General features: G+C 34.8%; 1 protein-coding gene across 2 annotated transcripts in view; it reads right to left on the bottom strand.

Annotated features, from left to right (window-relative positions):
• Nucleotides 1-27,094, bottom strand: part of LOC125049191 (formin-like protein) — an 86,846-nt gene that overhangs the window by 16,725 nt on the left and 43,027 nt on the right. For both annotated transcript variants that reach the window (XM_047648336.1, XM_047648335.1), the window contains exons 2-4: nt 7,003-7,173; nt 1,717-1,796; nt 116-255 (exon numbers count right to left, since the gene is read on the bottom strand). In XM_047648336.1, coding sequence (XP_047504292.1) covers nt 116-255; nt 1,717-1,796; nt 7,003-7,173 — 391 coding nt within the window. The remainder of the gene's footprint in view (nt 1-115; nt 256-1,716; nt 1,797-7,002; nt 7,174-27,094) is intronic.

Genomic DNA, 27,094 nt, shown 5'->3' with positions numbered 1-27,094 from the left:
CAAATAAATTAGATAGTATGAAGAAAAAGGCATGACCCACTCGTTGTCCGGGCCTGGGTTAAATTCTGGATCTAACAATAACTTCGGTAACAGATCTTCTTTAGTCTCAACCTACCTTGATGAATACCATCGCTGGACTGACTCCGTGCAAGCGCTATCCTCTGCTCATGCCGCATCATACTTAGTCTAAAGCTCAGGTAGTCGATCAGCACATCTAGTCCTTGGTTATGCTCATTCAGAAATTCGCGGACCCATCTGAAATTAGGAGTAATTTAGCATTCAGAGGAAGTTAACGCTTTTATTGATATCGTTGATACTACGTTTTATCATCGGACGTCAAAGCAGAATACGAAATACCACCGCTTTCACTTCGACGTCCGTCGTTCCATAAATGAACTTTTTTGCCGCGTACCACTATGAGGAAACTGCCCACTGAAGTATTTCCAATCCCGTTCAACTTAGGGTCCTTCAAGAAAAGAGCGTATCAATTCCTAAAAGGCCGGCAACGCGCTTGCCTTCTGGCAATTTAGGTAGCCTACGCACTGGCGACCATAGACGCGGCCAGGCCGCCGCGGCCATGGTCGTCGGTGCACGGTGGCCGCTGGTCGCTGGCCGCTAAGTGCGTAGGGGCTATAGCGATGGCCATATAAAGTCCAGAATTCACTGGCCGCCGCGGCCAGGTCGCGGCGACCATGGTCGCCAGTGCGTAGGCAGCCTTAAGTGTCATGGGCAGCGGTATCACTTAACATCAGAGTCCAGAGAGAGTACCGAGAGTTTTTTACGCCGGCTTTTTCTCTCGGCCTACACCCTCTGTCTTCTTTGCCGATGAGTAGGGATGTCTACCTATACAAATTTAATGACGTGGAATAAGTGATACCTGTATCTTATGTTCCATAATAAAAATTTTCTTTTTTCTTTTTTTTATCAGATGAGCCTCCTGTCCATTTGCCCCCTGTTATAAAAATGTAAAGTACTTTTGTCCTTTTCAGACAGGTGAAGGAAAACATCGCCAGGAAACCAAAAAGGCGAGTGCGTGTGTCAGGCACAGGAGGCTGTTCACCTATTTGCCTATAAGATTGACAGGTCATTATGAAACAGATACAGAAATCTGAGGCCCAGATAAAAGTGCATAAACAAATTCACTATGACGAGAAATGATAGCCTAAAATTGAGAGGATGTAGATTAATCACAGGATTTCCATTCAGTTTATCAAATTCAAACGAATGCCTTAATATTAGAAGTGGGCGAAATGATAAACAATTCTAACTACATTGCACATATGCGCATGTGTCCTAATTTGCTAAATGATGTTCACCAGTTGCTGCTCATTATTTTATATAGGACAGTATTCATATTTTAGTACTTGCACTGTATCTGCTTAATAGAAATAGTAGGAAAAGACTGGTAGACTATTGGCAAAGATATAGAGTCATACGGAAAGAGAGTCATTTATCCATGTCCATAGGCGACGAACATTTTGCTATAAGTAAATACTAACATTTGAAATGGAAATTATATGAAAATAAAATAAGGTTTTCTTATTATTGAAATCTTTGGTAACTGTTTACTTTAGCTCAGGATAGTTTCATGATCAGGAACATAATTAAGGATTTGGGAGAAACAAAAATAGACGTAAGGTATTCTGAAGTCGTTAATATGAAAAGGTCATTTTGGTATGTGGCCTTATAATAATAATTACAAAAGATTAAACTTACTCAATATGATTGGTTCGCAGCGATATTTCTAAATCCCGCAGCACTTGCGTGGAGGTCGAGTCACCTACCATTTTTCTTTTCTGGAAAAAAGTAGTGTCAAATTAATTTAAAAAATCCGCTATCGAGAAATTATTATTGCTTCATCATATTTTGAAGTGAAACTTCTTAAGGCGCCTGAAGGTAAAATTTTTACGGATGAAACTAAAAAAATAATAATAATATTAGCGTCACGAAGACGTGCAGTGTTTTTGTGGAAGAAATGGGAGAGAGCGATTGATACCGATTGAGAGAGAGAGAGTGAGAAGAGCGAATTACCTTATAGAAATTCTTATTTTTTAAATTAAAATTTCGAAAAGAGATTTTATGCAAAATAATTTATTAAAATCTCAAATGACGAATTGTGAAATAAATTGTCACGTGTTTTAAATATTTGTGACAGGTCTGGGTAGACTGTAATAGGTAGGTAGAAAGAAAAATTTGTTAGTAGTTTAAGGAATTATGCAACATAGTAGTTATAATTGTTGTTTAGCATATATGCTATAAATCAAATATTCTTTAAAAAAACGTGTGTGTACCCACTACTTATGTACACGCGTTAGAAGTTTAAATACTTCTTTGGCGTAACAAGATAAAAATCTTATCAAAAATTTTATTCTACGTTTGTAGAGAACACGACTCTAACCATAGGAAAACTAAAATGTTGACTATACGTATATATAGCTAACGGTTTTTTGTGACAGTGAGCGCACATCGTAATAATTTACTCTTATCATTTTTCCCTAACGCGCCAAAAGAAGTATAACTTTAAAAACATTTCTCTATACATCTAATTAAAATAATTGAAATCACGATATAGTCTTATCAATTATGCTAGTCCGTACCCATCATAAACCACAAAGACCGCAGTCACATGATCGTTTCTAACCAAATTTCCAAGACTTTCCAACATAAACAAAACACTATCAATTTCAAATAACCCATTATTCAGGCCCCGTTTATCTGATATTGATTTGTGATTACTATCAGTAAGAGAATTACTATTGTGTTGCCTCAAGGCATGTTCAGCTAGTAATGGAGAAGAATGAGCTTTTCCTTCCAGCGGATAGCGGTAATAATTTGTAATTCCTATGTAAAAGCCGACATTACTTGACTTTTTAAGGGTACTAACAGGAGATAAGACATTTATCATTAGTATGAACTTGATTTTATAGAAAATTAATACAAAAATATTTTTTTGTGAGTGCTGAAATGATGGCTGTTATTAAAAATTCTTGTGTCGATAAAATTTTACTACCTATGACCCATTTATCTTTAAACAACTATGCATATAGCAGATGCATACAAAAGCATCGGTATCGCTTTATATATTATTTTGACAGTAAACTGGTAATTACAAACAAATTGTGTGTGATCTTTGCGTTGCGTATTGATACGACGTATATTATATATAATCTTAATATATAAAAGGTTGGAGGAGGCCTTTGCCGCCTGGCAAACAGATCTGCAGAAATCAAGCAAGATCCAAATATTAGCATAGTTTTTTTTAACCTTATAATATCTAGATTAATATAATGATCTATGTTGATGTCTGTACCTAAGTCGATCTGAATAAAGGATATATTATTATTAATATAAAAGAACGTTGGGTTTGTTTGAACTCGAGAACGTCTGGACAGATTAACATTATTATTATTTAATTACTATTAAATACATTGGAGACCCGACGTCAACAAAATAAAAGAAACGAAGTACCAATAAAAAATATTTAAGGGTTTCTGTCTGACATTAAAAGTTCATCCCGTCGATACGATAAATTCTCCCCTCAAAAGGTTTTGAATCGACAAGATATATAAATAATAAAGAAAGAGATCGGGAACTTCGAAGAAGAAACTGCGGAAATTAAACTCTAAAAACATAAGGCAAGTTCCGATACACGTGCGCGTAAATGGCATAAAAACGTTGAAGGTTAATAGACGACTAAAAACTGTAGGAACAATTAAATCAATGTTTTATTGCAAATACCATAATAGTTGTTCACACAATACATGACGTAACATCTTCAATCAATTCGATTGCTCTGACTCACACAACCTTCGTTTATTTTCATTGGCCATCGTCAGATAGTAGAATTTACGCCTTGGTTCCCATATACAGTTCGTAAATAACGAACCGTATTACAGGAACGACATTAAACCAGTGGCACTACCTTAGGACTCTTCCTTTAGATTTCGGTCTGTTTTTTTTTTTTTTTAATGTTACAGTAGGCAAACGGGCATAAAGCTAACCATGCCCATGGACAATCACACTGCCAGAAGGTTCGCAAGCGCGCTGCCGGTTTTAAGGATAGTAAGGCTATGAGGCATGGACTTTTAATGAAGACACAAGAATGCATCTAGAATTTATTCAGATGTGGTGTTACCGTCGCATGCTTCGCATCAGCTGGACCCAATGAAAGAGTTCTTCAACGAATTGGGACGACACAATAGTTTATGTTGACTGTTAAAATACGGAAAGTCACATATGCGTCATCATCGATAGGTACGACTTGTTGCAGCTGATGGGCAAAATTCAAGGCAAGAGACGTGCTGGTAGAAGGAAGAATTGGTTGTGGGGCGTACGGGAGTGGACTGACATCACATCCGCCGAGGAACTGTTTAGATTACCACAAGGTACCCAGAAATTTAAGTTGTTGTAACCTTTAGTAATGAAGTGGCACGCAGAAGAAAAGAAGAAGTAATGATTTGACTGATACAGTCCATCAACTATTTGGGTGTAAAGCAATAAACCATATTCATAGGGTTTTCCTTCGGCGTTTGAGTGGTAAATGCGCACATAGACAGAAAAGCTCAATGGACTTTTCACTGTGGGTTGGTTGAAGTTGAAGTAAGTAATCTTTGTTTCGATAAAGGAAACCTCAGAACGCTACCCCTATAGAATTTGACATCGAAGGCTGTTTCTGACCAGACGTGGACTACCAACCAGATGAGTGAGTAGCAGAGAGCTTTAGATTAAGTATCTACTTGCATTTCCACTTCCTACTGAAGTGTCAAGCATTAGCGTAAGCTGACAGTTTGTAACGAATGAGGCCAGGAGTAGAAAAGTTACTTCTAGCGATATTTTTTTGTCCTTGGGTCCGCTCTCACTCTTTTTTATTTTATAAACCACGCATTTGTTATAGTATATTTATCCTTAAAGGAATGTGCAGCTATTAGCGTAAAGTAATGCGGGCGCTATGCGGGACAGACTCGTATGAGACATACTATGAGATCAAGTTTTTTAGGAATATTTTAATACATTGCTGTCCTTAAAATGACAGGGTTTTCAAGCTCTACCCTGATCTATAAAAATTACTCTCCGAGGATTTTACTTGTCAAAAGCCCGCATCCAAAATGAAGTTTTATATTTCTCTACGCTAAACGCGATATTAATTTTAAAACTCACGAGTATATTACTCGTGAATTTACGTTAATATTATTTTAGTTTATTAAAAAACTTAAAACACGAGCCATCGACTATTATAAAGCAGTATTGTACTATTTTAAAGAGTATAGAAACAATTTATTTTTTGTAATCGCACTGTCTAATGTATAGAAATCTATATAAAATAAATGAAAAGGAGGGCTTGGTGGCCTTACTTACCGCTTTCGATTGATCTTCAATGACAACCAATGTGAGAAAAAAAATTAAGTTAGGTAAAGTAAGCAATAAGTGCGAAAATACATACGACATTTATTTATTTAGACAAAACTAATGGAACAAAACAAAGCAATTAGACTTATGCAAACAGTGATTAGGACATTATTAAAAAAAGTGCACATGAATCACCATAATTTTAGATTATACTGTTTAAATATACTTTTTCTATTGGATATTCTTATAATTGAATTAGAGCTTTTCGTCTCTTACTCACAAATTCTATTTATATTGTGATGAAAAGAGACGAACAAGTATTTTGGTTAAAATGTGAAATCAGACTTTTTAAATCATAAAAACTTAATCAATCCGTATATCATGGTTAAATCTTCGCTATCATCAGTCATATTAAGATCAGAATGGAATTCTTCATGGTTAAACAATAGTCCATGCACCAGATGGGTGTGGATGTGCAATTTACGAAGACAGTAACTAATAGTATCGCCAGGGGATAATTGCATGCGGGCTGGACTCCGCAATCATTTGACTCATTGATAAATGATGTATGTAATTATATGATCGTGGAAGTCCTCCACTTGCCGATCTAGATTTCAAATATTTAGTTTTATTTATAGAACAACATTACAACCTATCGTATGTAGGCAACAAAAAGTTGCCTACATACGATACAAGGCTAGCGCACTTCAAAATGTTGTCATTGGAGAATCGCAGAAAATTAAATGATGTATCGTTTGCCTTTAAGATACTAAACAATCAGCTAGATAGCCCCAACTTGTTAACAAAATTTCAATTCCGTGTACCCAATGGACATCCCAGATATCCCATCCTTCCATTTATCCCTCCTTTCCGGAGAACGCGTTTTGGCCGAAATTCACCGATGTCCAGATTGAGCATTCTGGATCTGGACATCCATAGTTGCTCACCTCAGACTTTGAGAGCGATTTTCGTTTAGTGTTTGTTTGAATTTTTTTTTATTGTTTAGATTAATTAATTTTATTACTTCTTGTACCTATGCTATGTTTGCCAGTAAATGTTTGACACATTGAAAACTGTATTTTATTTTTCTTCTGTCAATGTATTAATGTGCCAAGCGTTGGCAAGCTTTTTATAAATAAATAAATAAATAAACAAGAGCAGTGTTGGCCTAGTGGCTTCTGGGTGCGACTCTCATACCTGAGGTCGCAGGTTCGTTCCCCGACTATGCACCAATGGACTTTTTTCTATGTGCGCATTTAACATTTGCTCGAATGTTGAAGGAAAACATCGTGGGGAAACCGACATGTCTTAGACCCAAAAAGTCGACGGCGTGTGTCAGGCACTGGAGGCTGATCACCTACTTGCCTATTTGATTTAAAAGTAGCCGGTTCTCAGACTTACTGAATATGAATATAAAATTTAATATTATATATTAGATGAACTCCTCTTAAACGACTGGATCGATTTGAATAATTTTTTTATATGCGTTTGGGTAGCGCCCTGAATGGTTTAGATTCATAAATCAGCCCGACAGATGGCGCTCCAGTCAGTACTTTCAAACTTTGTTTAATATCCTAATCGCTAGAAATATCATGCAGGGCAACGTCTGTCGGGTCCCCTATTATTATATAAAATATGTTTTATTTAAGTACATACCCTATGACTCCTAGAAGCTTTAGGATCGAGGTAGGTTCGGAGTTTGTTCAAATAGTGCGCCGGAGAATCTTTTGCTTGAACCATATCCTGGTCGCAAATGATCTCCCATTTCTTCTCCAGGTCGTAGTTGCGCAGGAGTTTTGCTTTGTCCGGTGGCAGATCCATAGATGCCTGTAACAAGTATAAATCAATATTTATTTTTAAAAATATAATTTACTTAATATATACACAACGCGTTTCCATATTATAACAGTTTTAATTTTAGCTAGCAAGGAATCAGACCATTTTAATTTTTTTTCTAAGAATTGACATCCTGTTTGACACACTGACATTATATATATATATAAAGATTGAAACTCATGTGTTGCTGAAATATGTTTTTAAGAACCAACATATACAGTTTGTTATTTTTCTTGAAAACAATCACGTTTATGTTCTAACACAAAAATCGTCGAATTAAAATTTCAATGACAGCCTAGCTTGTTTTACACAGACTAACAAACAAATTAAATGAATCATTTAACACATACTAGATAATCTAAAGAAACTAATAGAAGAAAAATAATTATTTCTTTACATATATGTAACATATAATACATTCTAGACATCTTTAACTAACAGATTATGGTTCATCACGAAACTTGTAAGCAGAAAATCGGCTTAATATTGCGTGAGGCTCAACTGCGCATACGTCCTCACATCGCATAATACGTCACCGACGGAAAGAAGACTCTACTCCATAGAATTAAGGTTTATAATCGTAAAAATTTGTTGTACAGGATCAATTGCAAACATGACACTGGTTCACATAAAACTGTAATATTAGTAAATGCGGTATTTTTGTGGTGTCTAATAATACCTCCGTGGTCTTTGGTAATCAGAGATGATGTGAGCTTTGGAAAGCTCCTATGATTGGGTTTAAGGTGGGAACTGACCCACGTTACGAGGTGTAATGTAACATGTAATGTAATGTTAAGGTGGGAACTGACCAACGTTACGAGGTGTAATGTAACATGTAATGTACTGTTACACAGCGAGCATTCGTGCAGTCAGTACGTCGTGTTACGTTGTGTTTCCCCGCAACACGATGTACTGACTGCACGAATGCTCGCTGTGTAACATTACATTACATGTTACATTACACATCGTAACGTTGGTCAGTTCCCACCTTTACACAGCGAGTATTCGTGCAGTCAGTACGGAGTGTTACGTCGTGTTTCCCCGTAACACGACGTACTGACTGCACGAATGCTCGCTGTGTAACATTACATTACATGTTACATTACACCTCGTAACGTTGGTCAGTTCCCACCTTTACATATCGTCACTGTAGAATGATAACCTCGTATGTCAAAAAACCATTTGTTTTTTTATTCTGAGACTCTTATGTCATTTGACTGGTATAATCATGAAGTAGGGACCTATTTATGTTATTAATAAATAAGTCCATTTTACCATCTAAAACTATGGACAAAACACATAATAATATTTAAGTGAACATTGACGCATTGACACTTTTTCGTTTCCTGTACTGTTTGATTCTCTGGACATACGAGGTTATCATTCTACAGCGACGATATGGTACCTAAGGATAAGATTCAGTACCGCTAAGTATGAGTCCTGTATGTCAGATATAATTCGTTTTTAACAGTCATATTCAACGCTCGACTCTGGATCTTCCAATAGAAGACAAAACAGAATCAACAATCTGGGTAGGATATTTATAATATTTTTTCTTTGATTGATTAGGGAAATCGAAGTTAAATATTTGCTTAATCTAAGATTGAAAAATATTTTTTTTTTGCTTAGTAGTAAGCTGATAAAAGCCAAGACGTTACACAATAGTAATGTCTAACACATAAAAACTATACTATATATTTTTTATTTTTATTTTAGTAGTATAGTATTTGATTTCAAAAAACTAATATGCGAGTCGTAAAAATATACCTACAACACACGCAAAAAAATATATTAATAAAATCTGTGTAAAAAGAACAGTGTTGGCTTAGTGGCTTCAGCGTGCGACTCTCATCCCTGAGCACGTAGGTTCGATTCCCGGATGATATTTAATATTTTATTTTTAAATAAAATCTGTAATAATTCCTTCTATAAAGTGCTGCTAGCAAACCTTGGAAAGTGAGGTCGCTAAATATGTTTTTGTTATATTGACAACACTTTCCCATGATAGTTTAACAGTAATCTATAATAATAGACATAGTACATATTTACAAGAAAACTACGTGGTAAATAAGAATTATATCAATTCGCATAACTACCACACCGATTCTCAAAACTCCAACAGGCCAGTAGCTGTCAAAATATTAAAACAAATAACGTCACTGCGGACGTGAAACGGCCATTGTTGTCTGTTGGTTTCGATTTTTGAATAGACCTTCGATTACGTTAACTACCGGTCCCCGTAATTCAATACGAAACACAATTGTTTTTAAACATATGTTATTTAATTTAGTAAAATGTATTTCATTGTTATGCTTTTAATGCTGTTATGGTTTTAATGTGTTATATGAACTACTTATAGTTGCCCCATTGCAAAATGCTAAAAAGGCAAATGTGCGACTTTCTGTCGACCCTGTAGCTGTCAACTGAAATGTCGATCTATATATTTCGTAGCTCAAACGATAATTTTTTTTTATAAAACCTGTTTTATAAAAAAAAATATGGCAATGGCACACTGGCAGGAGGCTGACCTGATGAAAAGTGAAACCTTGTAGACTCACATTGCCAGATCTTGCCATTGCTTTTAAGAATTTAAAAAAAAAATGAATGAATGAAATTTACGCTCTTTTATTGAAGGACCATATATCAAATTGGTTCGAATATAATTAGCTGGTTCCACATAGTGGCGGTGTGCGACAAAAAGTGCCTTAAAACGGTCAGTGTGGAACGACAGACGTCTAAATGATATAAGTGGTATTTCATATTCTGCATCGACGTCGGATGATGAAACTGATGGAAGACTGATCATTTGCTTATAAAAGAATATCAAACAGATACAATCTAAAGCCGAGACTCATTTGGTAGGTAGCGCCGCTGGATAAATATGCAATAAATAAATTGCAAAATTTCTAAACATTTTAAATACATTCATTACAGCGTTATTCCGAACACAACAAACTATAGATGAAATTTTTGTTCTTCTTTCCTGCCGCTTATTTTGATACTTTAAACACCACGGCTGTTAAAACTATTGGAGAAAGTATCACATGGAGACTCTTAGAATATTACAGCTTATAGTGTCTTTTAAATCAGATACTTTAACATTTAAACACGTTTCTATTTCAATCTTCTTTTAGGTATCTGTGTGCCCTTTTTTTGCAAAAACCTCCTCCAAATCCCGCCATTCCTCTCTGCACTGTGCCACTCTCTGTCATGTACCACCTGCTGTTTCTTTAATTTGGTCTATCCTTCTAAAACCTTCGAAATTGTGTTCCTCTTTTTCGTTTGCTGTACCTTGGGGCACCAGTTTAGCACTTTTTTGCTTCACTTTTCTATCCCTTTTGCCATGTAACCCGCCCATTTCCATTTTAGTTTATTTATTTTTATTGTAACATCTGTTATTTGTTTTTTAAAGCTGTATTCTTTATTTTGTCTTTTTCTTCTCTATCATACATCGTTCCAACGATCTTTGACATACCTTTAGCTTTGTATGCTGCCTTTTAGTGGGTAGTTTATAATATAAAATGGTGTCAATGATATTATTAATTTCCGTACATTGATGTAGAACATAGAGGCAATATGAACATAAAATACTATCCTAGAGGTAAAGTGACCAAACATATCAATTTTATATGCAAAAATGATATTTATGATGATGAGCTGTATGCAGTACCAGTCCGACACCTCGCACGACACGGGTGGGCGTGAGACACTTAAAACGACCACCCATGTCAAAGGTTATATTATCGCTCTTAATATCTCGTACAGACGGTCACTAATTACCCGAAAGACTGTATACAGGTATAATTTTATATACAGTTGTGTTAAAATACAATTGATTTCAAAAGAAAACTACTATTAATCTAATATAACGTCTACGTTTAGTACACATTTTATTAAGAAGAGGGAACATGTCCTCGATGTTTGTTGAAATAAATTGTTTTAAATTTAACTAAAAATATCAGTGGCACTACAACCTGTTTAGGTCTGGGCCTCGGATTTCTGTATCCGTTTCATGATCTTTTTTCAATCTAATAGGCAAGTAGGTGATCAGCCTCCAGTGCCTGACACACGCCGTCGACTTTTTGAAGGCAAGCCGGGTTTCTCACGATTTGCCTTCACTGTTCGCGCGAATGTTAAATGCACACATATAAAGAAACTCCATTGGTGCACAGCCGGGGATCGAACTTACGACCTCAGTGATGAGAGTCGCACGCTGAAACCAATTGGGCAACACTGCTTAAACATTAATAATAACCTGAATTAAAACAAATCAAAATTCTTTTATGCATTTGTAAGTCAATATGATAAAAATGCAAAGTCTAAATTTACTTGCTTACTGCAATCCTTTTAAAATCGTTTAAATTTCTAAATTATGACATTTATTGCACACAAAAAACAGACAGTACCTACTCCAAAGATTCAGATATAAGTTAATAGTACCCGAACATACAATTTTGTTCGTTCTCCAATTGATCTGTAAAATCGTACCCAAGTAATAAGCCATTAAAAACAATTCCAATCTCGTACTTGAATATGTAAATATAAAGTAGATTACATTATACTAAATCCGTAACTGTCGCGTCAGATTAAAGACGCCACGGATCCTCTTCAAAGTCAGGGATAATATTAGAGTGTTATTTCTGGATGTTGACTCACTGAGGAAATTATATGGAAGCGCTTCCTACAGTTGAAGCGATGGTATCATTATGTAGAATATTAAATTCTCATTAGGATAGATTCCTAATAGAACCAGTAATGGATACAAGATTATTATTAGTTTAATAAAATATAGGATTTACGATCTTTATATATATTCTACTGTACGTGTGTATGTCACTGAACTCTCAAACGGCTGGAGCGATTTGAATGAATTTTTTTGTATGCAATCGGGTGGCGCCCTGTATATTTTGGCTATATGTTTAGTATAACGATACAATACTGTTTATGTATGGAAAACTCGTAACGTAGAATAACCCGAAATTGACACAACATAATTAAATAGGGTATTTAAGGCTCAAAAGAAATGTATTAGAGCAATTTGTGGAGCAAACATTGACGACTCTTTGGTCTAGTGGTTAGTACCCCTGACTGCGAATCCATGGGTCCCGGGTTCGATCCCCGGCTGAGACGAACATCGATGTGATGAGCATTTGGTGTTGTGCTTAGGTCTTGGGTGTTTAAATATGTATTTATATGTCTATCTATCTATGTATGTATATCCGTTGCCTCGTACCCATAACACGAGCTTCACCAGCTTAGCATGGGACTTGGTCAATCGGTGTGAATTGTCTTTAAAAAAAAAACTGTCTTGATAGTTGCGTACCTTTATTTAAGAAGCTCAAAATTTTATCCCTTCCCTGTATTTATATTTTAGAAATGTCCTTATTCGTGCACATAAACATATTATACATATTTTTAAGTCGACGTAAGAAGTAGACATGGGGAGAAATTGACTGAGCCAAAATCAATCTGAAACTGTTTAGGAAAAACACCTTTTGTATGGCCATTAAGGTTTACAATAATTTACCAAAAGAAATAAAAGATCTTCCGACTAGATTCTTTAAAAATCGACTTGGAAAAAATGTATTATTCAGTAAATTATTATTTCCGTGAGACACTGTAGTTGATATAAATTTAATAACGTATGATATGATATGTACGATACAAATAATATAAGAACTGACCAAATCATATGACTAATAATGTAAAATGTAAAATTCATTAAGACAAATTTGCGCGCCATTGTGTGTGGCAGAATATGCGAACTTACGATTGTACCACCTTACACATTTGTTTACCATATTCTTGAAATAAATTATTATTATTATAAATAAGTAATAAGATAGTCGAAATTATTCTTCTGCTCAGCATTACCCGTCGTGACGAAACCTGCATCCCTTAGACCTAAAAAATGTCGGCGGCATATACTTGCCTATTAGAAAAACCTATCACAAAACAGATACAGAAACCCAAGTTGTTCATTGGCGGGGGGCGGTATCACTTAACATGGAAAAAGAAACTGGCCCACTGGGTTGTGTTCATGAATGTTTCACGAATACATTTACTATGTTAAAATCGTTCAATTACTGTAAGTGCCGGCATGGAATCGTAAAGCTACATTGTATAGATAACAGGACTGTAAGTTTTTACTGCCACCCAGACGTATCTTCATTAAGTGAAATTTATTGAAAGATAAATACGCCGGCCTTTATTATGAAATATCGGAGTTTATCTTAATGACACGAATGCAGTTTTCTGTACTTTTTTAACTGTTAACGTTGTTTTTGTTGTTTCTGTTGTCAGTTTCAAACATTTATTTATTTAGTCAAAAAAAATGATTTAATAAAATATAATATACACAACATCGCTACTCTGCGAACATATAAAGATGTCGAACATCTTCTAAACTAAATACTTGGCTATTAAAAAGAGTTATTAATAGTTTCTTAGTAGTTCATCAGGTGTATATCACGCCCTTGATTTGACAACTGGCAGTCATGGAAATTTATATGCACTAATTAACTGTGTGAATTTTTTAAGGCAGTTTTGCCGCGCACCACTACTGTGTGGTCCAGGGGGCCACTGAAGTAGTTCCGAACCAATTCCACAAGCCTTCAAGAAGCAGAAGAAGAGCGTATCAATTCTTGGCCGACAACAGATGAGCCTCTTGCCCGTTTGCTATATTCTATAAAACAGCAAATTTAAAAAAAATGACTTTCACAAGTGTCACGTAACCAAATTCATAGTTTTTGTTTAAACCTGTATTATTAAAAGTATGTTTGGTAAGCGAAATTATCTAATTTTAATTTACTTTTTTAAAGTATTGAAACAGATAAAAACACCATAAAACCTAAAAAATCTGTTTTTGTCTTTCGTTTTTACTTTTCAAATGTCTATTGATATAAATAGGTCTATGGTTGTAGGTGTAAGTTGTCTAAATTTATAAAACTGACAGCTGTATCGATTCGTAATAATTTCTAACAAAGTTTTCACCCCTCATCAAAAACGTGTTGACTCAGTGGAAGGCCACTCCATATCGATGGGATTAAAGTCCGATTAAAATACCGATAACTAGTGAGGTTATATATATTATCGATAAAATTTAATTAATTTTTGTGCATAAATATAATACATTTTATATTTACTAATAGCAGTATATATGAACGTAATTTTGGAAGAAACACCAATTCAGATTATTCTAAATAAGATTATCTATTGTTATTTGTATGTAAGTTATTATAATGAGTTTAATGTTAACTAAAGACAGAGGGCGTTAGTCTTTTGTTATTAAAACAATCGCTATTATAATAAAGGTATGACTAGAAAATAATAAGAAAAGTAAACATGATAATGAAGAAATGTCAGTAAACAATAAATTAAAAAAGCAATCAAGTTCTAAGAATTTCCAGCAACAATCCTCAACCTATTATGAATAAATAACAGTGAAAGTTTTCACGCACACAATCCTATTCCTTTATACAAATAACGAACATCGTTTGCTTATCTTCTGAACAAAAGATTTTCACATGTGTCGTATTGAATCGAATAATAGATGGGGAAGTTAAATACTCCTAATCATCTACCATTAGTCGTCGTGAGAAAGTAAATAAAGTCTTCCGCTTATGTAACTAATGTTTATATACTCGCAAATATTGATGACCATTCTGTTGATGATCATGGATGCCGTTTGCCTTTCCTACAAACAGCCGGGGGAAACTATATTAAACTACTTTTTTTGAAGTGAAACTTCTTAAGGAGCATGAGGGTAATTTTTTTCGGATATTTCACAGCGTTTTTGTCGAAGAAAAGGGAGAGACCAATTGAGAGAGAGTAAGAAGGTTATCGTATAGAAATTCTATTTTAAAATTAAAATTTCGTAAAGAGAATTTATGAAATATGTATGTCTTTTATATTTCATGCAAAATAATTTATTGAAATCCCAAATGACGAATTGTAAAATGCCACGTGTTTTTATTATCGAAGAAATAAATTGAAAATAAAAATATATTTGTATTAATTTTCAACACTTTTAATATTATAATGACAGTTAAATTAATTAAATTCCTAATATATCTTCCTTTTTCCCTCCCTCAAGTCTCGGAAATCTAAAGTTTTAGATAAATATGAACAAGACTTAAAAATTACTTTGCACAAGTTTCACTTGTGACATGTGTACTTTGTACGCAAGCACTTTTTGTGTATTTTTTAGCGAAAATTTTTTTAGTTGCAGAGTAATGCAGAGTTTAGACTTTCGACACAAGTTTGTTCCGGTACTGATAGACAGCTGCAGCGTAAAGACTACACTAGTGCTGCCACATATGAATGTTGTTATGTTGCAACATATCATTGATATGCAGAAGAAACAGGGTCGGTGATAGGACACAACCTTGTGGAACCGCAGCGTTCACAGTGAACCTGTAGGGTCGGAACATGTCCCATCGATGACGACCTTGATGCTCTGATCAACGTGAAAGCTGCATAATTTCTCGGGTAGTTTCGAGATAAGTGCTCTAAACTTAAAAAAAATATATACCAACAAAAATCGTTCTCGAGTTTATTCCTTTTGATGCACTTACATTATTTGTCAATAGTTGGAGTGCTCCAGGGGGCCTTATAATAAGTTACAGGCACTTCATAGTTGAAACTTATTTTTGAATTTGTATAAGGGATTGGTCTTCCTATAAGATACCTTACTATAAGAATCTCGTAACTGTAGACATTCCCCTATATATTACGAAGTGCAAAAGTATATTCAAAGAATTTTAATTAATTCAGAATTCCAATAACGCCATAGATTCTATTCTATACAACGCCATTAAAGGAAAGCGTAATCAGTTGACTGGCGCCATGGTCCTTATCGATAAGTGTTACTGTCACTTGGAAGTTAACTTGAGGTCATTCATACTTGTAACAGATAGCTAACAGCTGGCAACTGATTTTTGACGTCACAGATTTATAGCAGTCTTTTGTTTCCTATCAGTATTTTTATAGAACAGGGTGCAAACGGGCAGGAGGCCCACCTGAAGTGATACCGCCCATGGACACTCAATGACAGGGGGCTCGCAAGTGCGTTGCCGGTTTTTTGGGAATTGGTACGCTCTTACTTAGACTTAGTTTTTCAATGTGGAATTGGTTGGGAAGCACATAGTGGTGATGGGCGGGACCGCCTTAAAAAACGCTCTGTGGTAGAACGGCGGATGTCGAGGTGACACGGGTGGAATTTCGTATTCTGCCTCGACGTCCGATGATGAAAATAAGCCGGTATAATTGTTCAAACATAAATAAAATTCGATGTCTTCAATAGCTATTTCCAGTATAGGAACGGAACTCATTTATATGACAATAATATACATAACAATACACGATGATCTCACATAATTGTTATATGTTACGCAAAACACCATAATAATATTGAAATGAGCAATTATCATTCGAATCGCGTGTTTCGATGCTGTGATTCATCGTCGATCACTTGATTTCCTTGGCCCGTCTTGAGAAAAGAGGTAATGACGACTATTAAAACGACATTGATTTATTTGCCCTTTAATATTTTTTATCGAGTTTAGAATGACCCACAAATACTAAGTTGAGTCAAGTTTATTCTCGTAGTTGAATTGAAAACTAATGTTAGCAATTTTTAATAATTCAATTAAAAAATAAATATTCTAATACTATGTAATATATAAAGTTTTCGTCTCACGGTGTTTGTAGTTAAACTTCTCCGAAATGGCTCGACCGATTTACGTGAAATTTTGTGTGCATACCGGTTAGATCAGACTACTTTATAGTTATAACAGACAATATCTATGTCCGATGCAACAACAGAAGAAATCGCTATCGTCATTCCATAGATCGGAAGAAAAGAATAGATGAAATAAAGAATACATCATTAAGAAGAATAACTAAGGTAGCAGATGTCACAACGAAAATAAATAAACATAAGTGGACATGAGGGGACATGGCAAGGAGAAACAGAAAAGTAGAGCAAGAATGTATTACTTGGTGCCCAAAGTAGAAAAACGCAAAAGAGGAAGACAATTTAGAAGGTGGATAGCATGTTAGGAGATCAGCAGGTTACATGGCAGAGAGCGGCACCGTGCAGAGAGAAATGGCAGGAGGCCTTCGCTAAAAAAGGGCACATGAAAGAATGAGATAGAAATATAAAATATATAAATATACTAGCAGACCGGCCAAGCGTTGCTGTGGCTAAGGTTTTAGTTATATTACATAATAGTAACATATTCAAGGGAAACGGTAGGAGAACACCAGTCATGGGGACCACCATGCTTTTTTGGTGGTAATGCCATTAAATTGTAGCTTATGTTGGTACTTTCAACACAGCGCCATCTGTTAGAATTGTGACTATCAAATAATAAACAAATATTTTGCAATAAAATAATATTGCGGGTATAAATTGAGAGGTAAGCTATCCTATCTTTTAAGTTAGACCAAACTGCACACGGAGTGCAAATTTGATTGAAATCGGTTCGTTAGTTTAGGAGTCCATAGCGGACAAACAACGTTACACGTAATTTATATATATTAAGATAAATCTGATATAAAAGGCATTTATTATTATTATACATTTATAACTGATAAAATTAAAGTATCGATACCCGCTCTTCCCTAGTTCATATAAGAATTCATTCAGTAAAGCGGGTCTACCAAAATACCACTCATTCGTGACTCAGCCGCATAATTCAAGGTTTTATTTTCGTTTTAATCTATTTATAAGTTAATTTACTGTTACAACACGTGGATTATACAGACAATACAAAGAATTATGAGTAATTGTTTATTAAATAAGATATGTGCAATATGTGTTTAGTTTACGCGAGTTAAAATTAAATTAATTTATTACTAGCTTCGTAGCTTCAGGGCAGGTGGCAAAAACTTCCCAAACTCTAATAAACAATAAACTACAAGCTCGCACCTTTTCAGAATGCCAAATTATAAAATGATTGCTTCACGACTGATTTCAGAGCGACCGCCGATGCGAAAACCGCTGTGAGAGTTCGAAAAGTGAGTTACAGAATCGCAGGGCTGTTCAACAATCAAATGAGCCTCCTGTCAGTTTGCAGGGGGCAATTTAAAAAAGTGCTTAAATGTATTTGTTAGGAGGAGTCTCTCACACTCTATAAAGAAGTTCTAGACATTTAATATAATCAAGAAAATTTTTTCATCGCGCCTTTTTCCCAAAGGGCTAGGCAAAAACTTCTCGCTTCATGCACTTGTGAAATTCGCCGGCATTCATGCATGCTCGTCGGTTATAGGAACTTGTCCTTTTTTTTAAATGAGGTGAAATGCGCTGGCGCAGGCCCGCGCCATGGATGTCTTGACGCGGGGCCTGTGGGGCTGGGTCTACACTCAAAGCCCTCTGCTATTTGAATAACCCTTTGAATAACTGAATGGTAGCGAGACCCTACACACACACTAAAAACATTTAAGCACACCACACGTCCTCCATCTAGTGGATGGGCCTCCGGGGTTCGCCAGGCATATTACCCAAGCTTTTAACTTGTCCCTTCTCTTGTACCTCCTCGATTTGGTCCAGGTATGTACGACAAGGCACCCAATATCACTAATCACGATTGCCTTGTCTACTTTTTAACCGCTACTCATTAATCCGTTCTATATGGCCAAATCGGCTAATCACGCATACCCTTTTGTTTACTTGTCATTACGTCCTCTTTTAACCCACACTGCTCACGCATCTCACTATTACTAATCTGTCCACACATACTTCTTAACTTCAATTCAAATTCAATTCAAAAATCATTTAATAACATAGATAACAGATAATTTTTTCTACTTTCTTTCTCCGCCACACCCATATTCACCGAATGTTAACGTCGGGATAAGCCCTACCTATTGTCTTGGCTACACATAAATCTACCACAATTTAGGTGTAATGTACATTTGCAATTTATCCAACAGTTAAGGAATAAATCCAAGTATCTCATTACTAAGTACCTATAAACACCATTCAATACAATCACACTACGTCTAATCCATTGTCGTAACTCGTAAACATCCCTTTTCAATCAGATATCGACCATCCGAGTCGTAAAGACGGATCATAAAGCCGACTTGAATCCAATTACTCGATTCGGAATTGATATGCCTTAAAGGGGGACCAATGTGCTTGCTTTTGTAACAGTATTAGGGAATTTTTTTATTCATTTAGGTACACTTATGAACGTCAATAAAAATACATATTAAATGCTAAATGCTTCTTATTTTACATTTACTGCCTGTTCTCAAATCAAGGGCTTAGAACGTACCAGATGAACAGGCAATAAACTCTCCGCCACTCTTTTTAATCGCTAAGTTTTTTGTTTTACACAATATTTGTAAGGAGCTGAGACCATGTTCCACCTATTCGACCATTAATACACTTAATAGACATAGACAAACTTTAAACATTTCTATCTATTTTCTCTTTTCACTATCTGACAGAAAAAGGCGATTGAGCACTTTATTTAAAAGATTTTATTAATATTAATAAAGCCCATTTATTTTCAATCTTTAGAAATTGTTTTTTTTTATTTTACATAGGACCTCTAAAAGCCTATTAGCCAAGCGATCAGGCACATCTGTGGCCGAGAACCAAGAGGACTTTATTTGCTCCAACTAGGTCTGGTTGGCTTGGGGTCTCCCGCCGGGACATGGCAAGAATTATTCCGGAAATAGTCGAAACTCTACTCCGAAGGTGATGAAGGATAATGGATAGTGCCAAAGAATCTCATCCTTTAATGTATGTTAAATCCTGTACATGTTAAATCCTGTACCTATCACCATAATCTAATATTAACTAACCAAAAAATATATCTTTAAAATTGGTATGCTTTCTTCCGCTGGCGGGTTTTGTCTTATAAATCTTTCAATTAATTCATGATATATCTACACACAAAGCTCAAAACCATTTCAAGGAATAATAAAAGCTCCACGGTCTAACGCCGGTACCAATTAGTTCCGTTTACAAAGTGGAAAGTGAATAGAACAAAGGACCAACGGATCCTGTTCAAATGAAAGTGAAACCAGCATGCATTATTGTGACACCTGATTTTCTCCTTTAGAAATATGACTTGAGAAAGCCTACATAAAGGACTCAAAATATGATATGATATCGCTAAAAAACTAATCAGACTTTATAAATTATGAGTCAAAAATCAAAAATAATTTATTCATATGAATATACACAATACACAATGTACACCTATGAACGTCAAAAAAAGAAATATACATTAAATGCTTCTAATTTTATATTTACTGCCAGTTCTCAAATCGGAACGTAGGACGAAAGAGAAGTACTGGCAACAAAAATAGATTTGTCTAGAAAAGGGTACATGTATGACAATGTGTCTTTTCAGGTAGTAGGGGGCAAATAGGAGTGGGGGCATATAGGAGTGGGGGGCAAATAGGAGTGGGGGAAAATAGGAGTGGGGGGGTAAGGAGCCACACCTGCTAATAGAAATGAACTTTACATCTCAATATTTCAAAATCAACTACCTATAAATTGTAAATTACTTAACTTACATAAGTAATATGAAAATGGTTTAAAATCCTAAAAGCTTAAGGGTTTTTGAATACATGGTTCATGAATACTGAACTTTCCAATCGTGCATTCTAAACCCTGACATTATGCAGTTTATACTGACCTTTAACACCGCCTAAGGTGAGCCCAGCAAGGTAAAAAGGCTATGAGATATCTAACATTGAATAGATTTGTACTAAATCGAGACCAGTGTTGTCATATTTCCAAATAAATATTAAGAACAATGACCTAACCAATGGCGTAACAATAGGGTGGCAGAGCTTGCAAAACGCCACGGGCCCCCGACCCTGGAGGGCCCCTGACCAAGAGATATTATGTTCTATCGATGAATGTGAAGTCTCCAATACGCATTGGGCTAGCGTGGGGACTACCGACCATTCCCTCTCGCCTAGAGAGGAGTCCTATGGTCATTAGTAGGATTTATACAACGTGTAATTGAGTACGTTGAAACTCTAGAAGTTTATAAAAATTAAACTGAGTACAACGTTACGATTTTTACTGATAGGGCCCCATCAAAAGAATTTTCCACGGGCCCCAAATGGTATAGTTACGCTACTGGACCTAACGTACTATTGATAATAACATATTAAGTAATCTCAAACATAATCTTCTAGTATTCCTTAAACAAAAGCACTTTCTTGTAGGAGATCGAAGATATCTATGCTTAGTTATAACAGAGAAGAAAAGACTGAATTAGCGTTTAGAATACGTGTAAAATAACTATTTTTTGTATGAATTGTATTTTCTTTAAATTGTTCTGCGGTGTTGTCCTTCAGACACCAAAGTTAAACCTCTTAGTGGTTTTTTGGAGTTTTTTGTACTCATAGTTTATTTATAAATTATTTCTTAATAATTTCAAAAAATTAGTACAACAATCTTTGCATTATACACTCTAGAGACATACAAAATAAATAAGCTTATATGACCCATTTTCGTAGTAAGTGCTAATTAATGCAGTGAATTTTTATTACGTAAATTCAATTATCACAATGGCTATAATAAAACTCCATATTATGTGCATAACGGTCAATGGTAATTTAATTTATTAAGCCAATATAGCTACTGTAAATAAGTAAAATATTTACATATTTATTGCTAGGGTGAATTAGAATATAAATTAAAATTAAGGTGAATATCGTATGAACATATGTGTTGTTTTTACTTTCAATGTTTATTATCTCTTACTTGATGATATATTGGAAAAATTACGTTAGGAGAAGTTTTAAAACTAGAAAATATTACTAATAAATAATAATACTCTTTATCTTTCATATATATTATTCTACTGTACGTGTGTATGTCACTGAACTCCTCTTAAACGGCTGGACCGAATTGAATATATTTTTTTTGTATGCGTTTGGGTGGCGCCCTGGATGGTTTAGATTCACAAGTCAGCACGGTGGATAGATAGTCGGTATCTAGGTAAATTTAACTATACAGCAAATAAACAGTTGGCATATTTTTAAATCTTCTGTGCAAACTCAACTCCTAAACGACTGGACCAATTTTCATGAATTTTTTTGTGTGTTCAAGTGGCGTTGAGAATGTTTTACATTATTAGATTTTTTTGTATGTAAGACGTGTGTATATAATAATATATTTTTTAATCCATCCATACATATAGGTCAGAATAGGAACAGATTGCCCTGAAGCCTAGACAGCGGCCTCATCTGTATTTTGTGCTAATAGATAAAATAACATGTAACTCCGTTTCTTGTATACTCGAAGAAGTCAAGCACGTATAAGAAGAAGATAGAAGAAGTAAACATATAGTTTTAGGTACATTTCTATAGTTTATGTCAGACCTCACCAAGGCAGATATAGTCTAGTCGACAAGTTGAAAATGGAACAAAATAGAGATACTGCTCTTAAAATTATGTGCGATAGCTCATTGGATCCGGAATGACGTCTAGAAAAATGTGCTAAAAGCGTGTATTAGCACATAAAAAATTGCAAAAGTTATAGACAATTAAAGATGAAAAAAAAATGGAATTTAGTTTTTTGCCAATATTTAAAAAACGATTAATATTTAAGAAACTTCAAATAAAGATTCTGAAAGAGGAGGAAATTTCCAATAAAAAGCTCCTAACTCCCGGAACTCTATCTCCATTATTTATCATTTTAATTTAACGCTGAAAATTGAAATTTCTTAAATATTAATAGTTTTTTAAATATTGGCAAAAAACTAAATGCCATTTTTTTTTCATCTTTAATTGTCTATAACTTTTGCAATTTTTTATGTGCTAATACACGCTTTTAGCACATTTTTCTAGACGTCATTCCGGATCCAATGAGCTATCGCATATAATTTTAAGAGCAGTATCTCTATTTTGTTCCATTTTCAACTTGTCGACTAGACTAATAGTACCAGCCTCGTGTACCTTTGACACATGCCGATACCCTACAAATCCTCTAGCTCTTCCGGTAGTCCCACAGGCTAATAAGAGTTTTGCTAATAGAAAAGAGGCATAAAAAGGTTCAAAGTACCGAGTGGGCGTAACATTAACAGTCGATCGGTCAAACTCAATATTTGCCCGAGGTCGTTAACCTTCAAGACGAACTGTTTTTACTTCACACATGTTATGTAAGCCATGAACTTACTGATGTCGGCTAGTTTATTTAATTGAATTAAATAATGCGCATAAATTGTAACTCATTAGAATATTTCACGTAATAATATTAACGTGTGTTATCGTATCGTAGTAAACATTAAAGTTCATTATTTCCTTTGCACGGCCGAGGATTGAACCTACTACAGAGAGTCGCACGCTGAAGATAATAGGCCAACACTGCTTTTTATATTACCATTACAGGAGATAAAGACTGCTTGATTTGAAGTATTCATCTGTCTCTTTTCATTACAGTATAAACACGATTACATGGAAAAAGACGAAACATTACTTCAGTTAAATGATTTTACCGATTTGTATAAATAACAGGGTCGTTCAATTTGTTGACGAGAATCGGAATTATTGTGCAACGTGATTCAAAGTTTTAGAACACTGAGATATGAAGGGGCCGTTCTAGTATTACGTAAGCGGATTTACTGCAATTTATCCCCCCCCCCCTGCGTAGTAATGCAACGCATTCAAAAATAATAGTACATAAACGTCTTAATTTCTTGTAGGAATCCTCGAAAATGCTTTTCAAGCATAGACAATGTGTGGGTTATATGTGTAAAAATGTAAATAATTTCTGTTGACGCAGGTAAAGTAAGAAAATCAAAGAGATGGGGGGGGGGGCATGGTGCTTACGTAATTCTTGAAAGACCCCCAAGGTGATTTTTGTTTTAAAAAAGTAATTTACTTTAATTCCAATTTAAGTTAGTATGTGAGATAACCTAAGCTTGTTTGGCTTATTGCTGTAAATAAATAAACAATAACTTTAATTATTTTTTTTATAAACAAGTTTGTTTTTTTTCTCCGGCTTTAGCGTATAAAAAACAAATATATCAGTACCCGCTAAATCCTATATCTTACGCCGGGTTCGCAAGTAGAATGCGGCATCACGCAGCATCATAATTGAACTAGCCATTTACATCTATGCTAATACCTGCTTATCTCATTTGCATTTCATATAAACACCATATTTTCTTGGCCAACGCCAAACCCACTTTAAAGAATATTAAACACTCAGTTGTGATACGACGGACGTCGTAATACAGGTAGAAATTCGTGTGATTGGTGAAGATTTCTAAACGATGTCTCAAAAAAGCCACTATTGCAAAGCTGGGAATCGAACGCACGATATTAGGGTTGAAAAGTGATCTCTCTATTAGCATTTTTTGATAATTTCATGCACTATCTATTTTAATGTCCAAAACTGTATAACACGTAATTTTAATATATTAAAATAACTAGATCTAGGGATGTTCGCGTGGGGGTTCGAATCCGAATAAACACAATGCCTCATTATGTCATCGAAGATTGAATAGTAAACTAGACTAGTAAACAAAGAAAAAAATATAATTTCAGTACTTCTTAAAGGGAAATCCCTGCTATCGTAACGATATATCACTCATCTAGACAATATTAAAAAGCTTTTAATTTCGTAAATAAAATGTATAATATATTTACAAGCACGTAAAAAATACAATAAAAGTCACATTCAAAGCTTTTTCAAAGCTCAATACGTAAATGAATTTGAACTGTCGTATATAAAGTTCAAAAGACAGTTACCTAACCCCATAATCATGAAACAATCCAATCCGTTAACATTCATATACACACAATACAACAGTCTGACTTGGCAAAAAGCGTTCCCTCAGGAATGCAGCGTCAGTTATGCCGATCACGTAAATAAAGTGCATGTCGATTGACATGACAATTGACAAGTGAACAAGGCGACTTCCGCGCATAACACAAAGCGTCTTGTTCAAATTATAAAATACTAGCTGCACACCCGATCGTAGCAATGTTCTATAGCCTAAAGCACACTTACACTTTTAAATGGGAAATCTTTTTGTTAGTGGTATAGCGGACTTTTTTGTAGAAATTGCGTCTTAAAACTTTAGTCTCTCTCTTTAATCGGCAGCTCATATTTTGTCGAGGTCAGCAAGAAAGCATCTGGAGCGGATTATCTGTTTCCACCGGTTTCTGTCCAGCGTCTCTCTTACGACAGTGTACAGTTTTGAGGACGATGAGTCTTTCACTTGATCGGTCCATCTGGTTGGTGAACGGCCACGTGATCTTTTGCCTTCTGTGTTACCAACCACGATCGGTTTCTCCAAGTTCTCATCGCCTCTGCGCATTGTATGGCAGAAAGTCATGAGGCATAATGTATGGTTGAAATGGCGAAATAATTTTTCAACTGTAGTTATATAATATCCAATCTTTCCTCTTTATATTATTATATTATTAGTGTAGAACTGGCGCTACAAAAGTTTAGATCTGGGCCTCAGATTTCTGTATCTGTTACGTCATAATTTATTTGTTTGTCCCTGCTAAAGTCTGCACAAATACGAGCGAGTGTTAAGTGCGCACATAAAGGAAAATCCAAATTTCAGAATTGTAGTAGGAGCTTCAGACCAATGTTTCTTTTATTTCTCTTTATTGTAACACTAGCCGTTTCGCGCCCGCTTTGCTGGACGAATTAAAATAAATTTTCTGTTTCATTCATTATTCTTCTTTTTAACTTCCCGCTAAGAAAATTGAAATATTTCGAAAATCGAGTTTTTAACAGATGTTGACGTTTAGAGGTTCTAGGAAGCCTCCCCGAAAATTTCCGCGGTGAAGTCCGTATGGATAAATTTTCATAAAAGTAAAACAGCAATAAAAAAATGAAGAAACGTTGGAATTTAATAAATAAATAGCCATAAACCATCTAGGAAAAATTTCGCATCGAATGGTGGTAGTTTCATGTCGATACGATCAGTGGTTTAGGCGTGATTGAGCCTCAAACGAAGACCATTTTCATTATATATATATATAGATAGATAGAAGATTGAACATTATTATCTAGCCTAATTTAAGATTCATAAATAATTTAAGTCTAATCTAGATTATCAAGGATTTTTTTTATAGAACAGGATATATTAATTAAGTAATAACGCTGCTGGATACCAACTGCCAGAAGGCTCACAACTGCGTTGCTGGCCTATAAATTTAATTAGCATATTAATTAATTTCAATCCACTAAATTGTAAAATATAGCGCGAATTTTTTTTTTCAATGCATATATATAATTAAAATAGGCAAAAAGTACTTCGATAATTAGGATTGAATCGCGTCTATATTGCATTCTCATTCATTGATTCACTTAGTATACTGCTAACATCATGAAAATATTATTTATACAATGTTAATATATTTAAAAAAAAACTATATATATATATATATATATATAATGATCAGAATCTGCTATTTATCCAGTCACCTCGTAATAAATAAGGTAATTCGATCGTACAGTAGATTTAACCGCAACTTAAAGCCGTTATACTGGGGACTGGTTTCGCTGAATAATATGCCTATTCCCATACATTTCAAGTGTTAAAGGCATATAAATGCTAGTCGAATAAAATTTTTTCCACCCACGGCTTTGTTAAAGCAAAATATGTCGAGAGCTATTTGAAGTTGCAGAGCCCTTTATAGTCCATAACGTGTGTTTTATATTTAAAATTATTTTTACAAACATAATATCGAATTGTGTACAAATAAATTATCACTTAAAATTTTATTTTTATTTATAGTCTTTAAATATAAATTCCCGACGCCAAAACGAAGAACTGTGTTTGGCGAATGCTTCTTTGCATTTTGCTTCCCTTGCTTTATAATAAAATTTCTAAGGATTCTGACATAGTCAAACTATCCAGATACAAACTCACAAATCACATAAAATCACACATTGCGCTCGCTG

Source organism: Pieris napi, chromosome 4 (genome assembly GCF_905475465.1).
Source record: "Pieris napi chromosome 4, ilPieNapi1.2, whole genome shotgun sequence".
NCBI classification, from domain to species: domain Eukaryota; kingdom Metazoa; phylum Arthropoda; class Insecta; order Lepidoptera; family Pieridae; genus Pieris; species Pieris napi.
The sequence above is the reverse complement of the archived record's forward strand: the minus strand, read 5'-3'. Positions and strand labels throughout refer to the sequence as shown.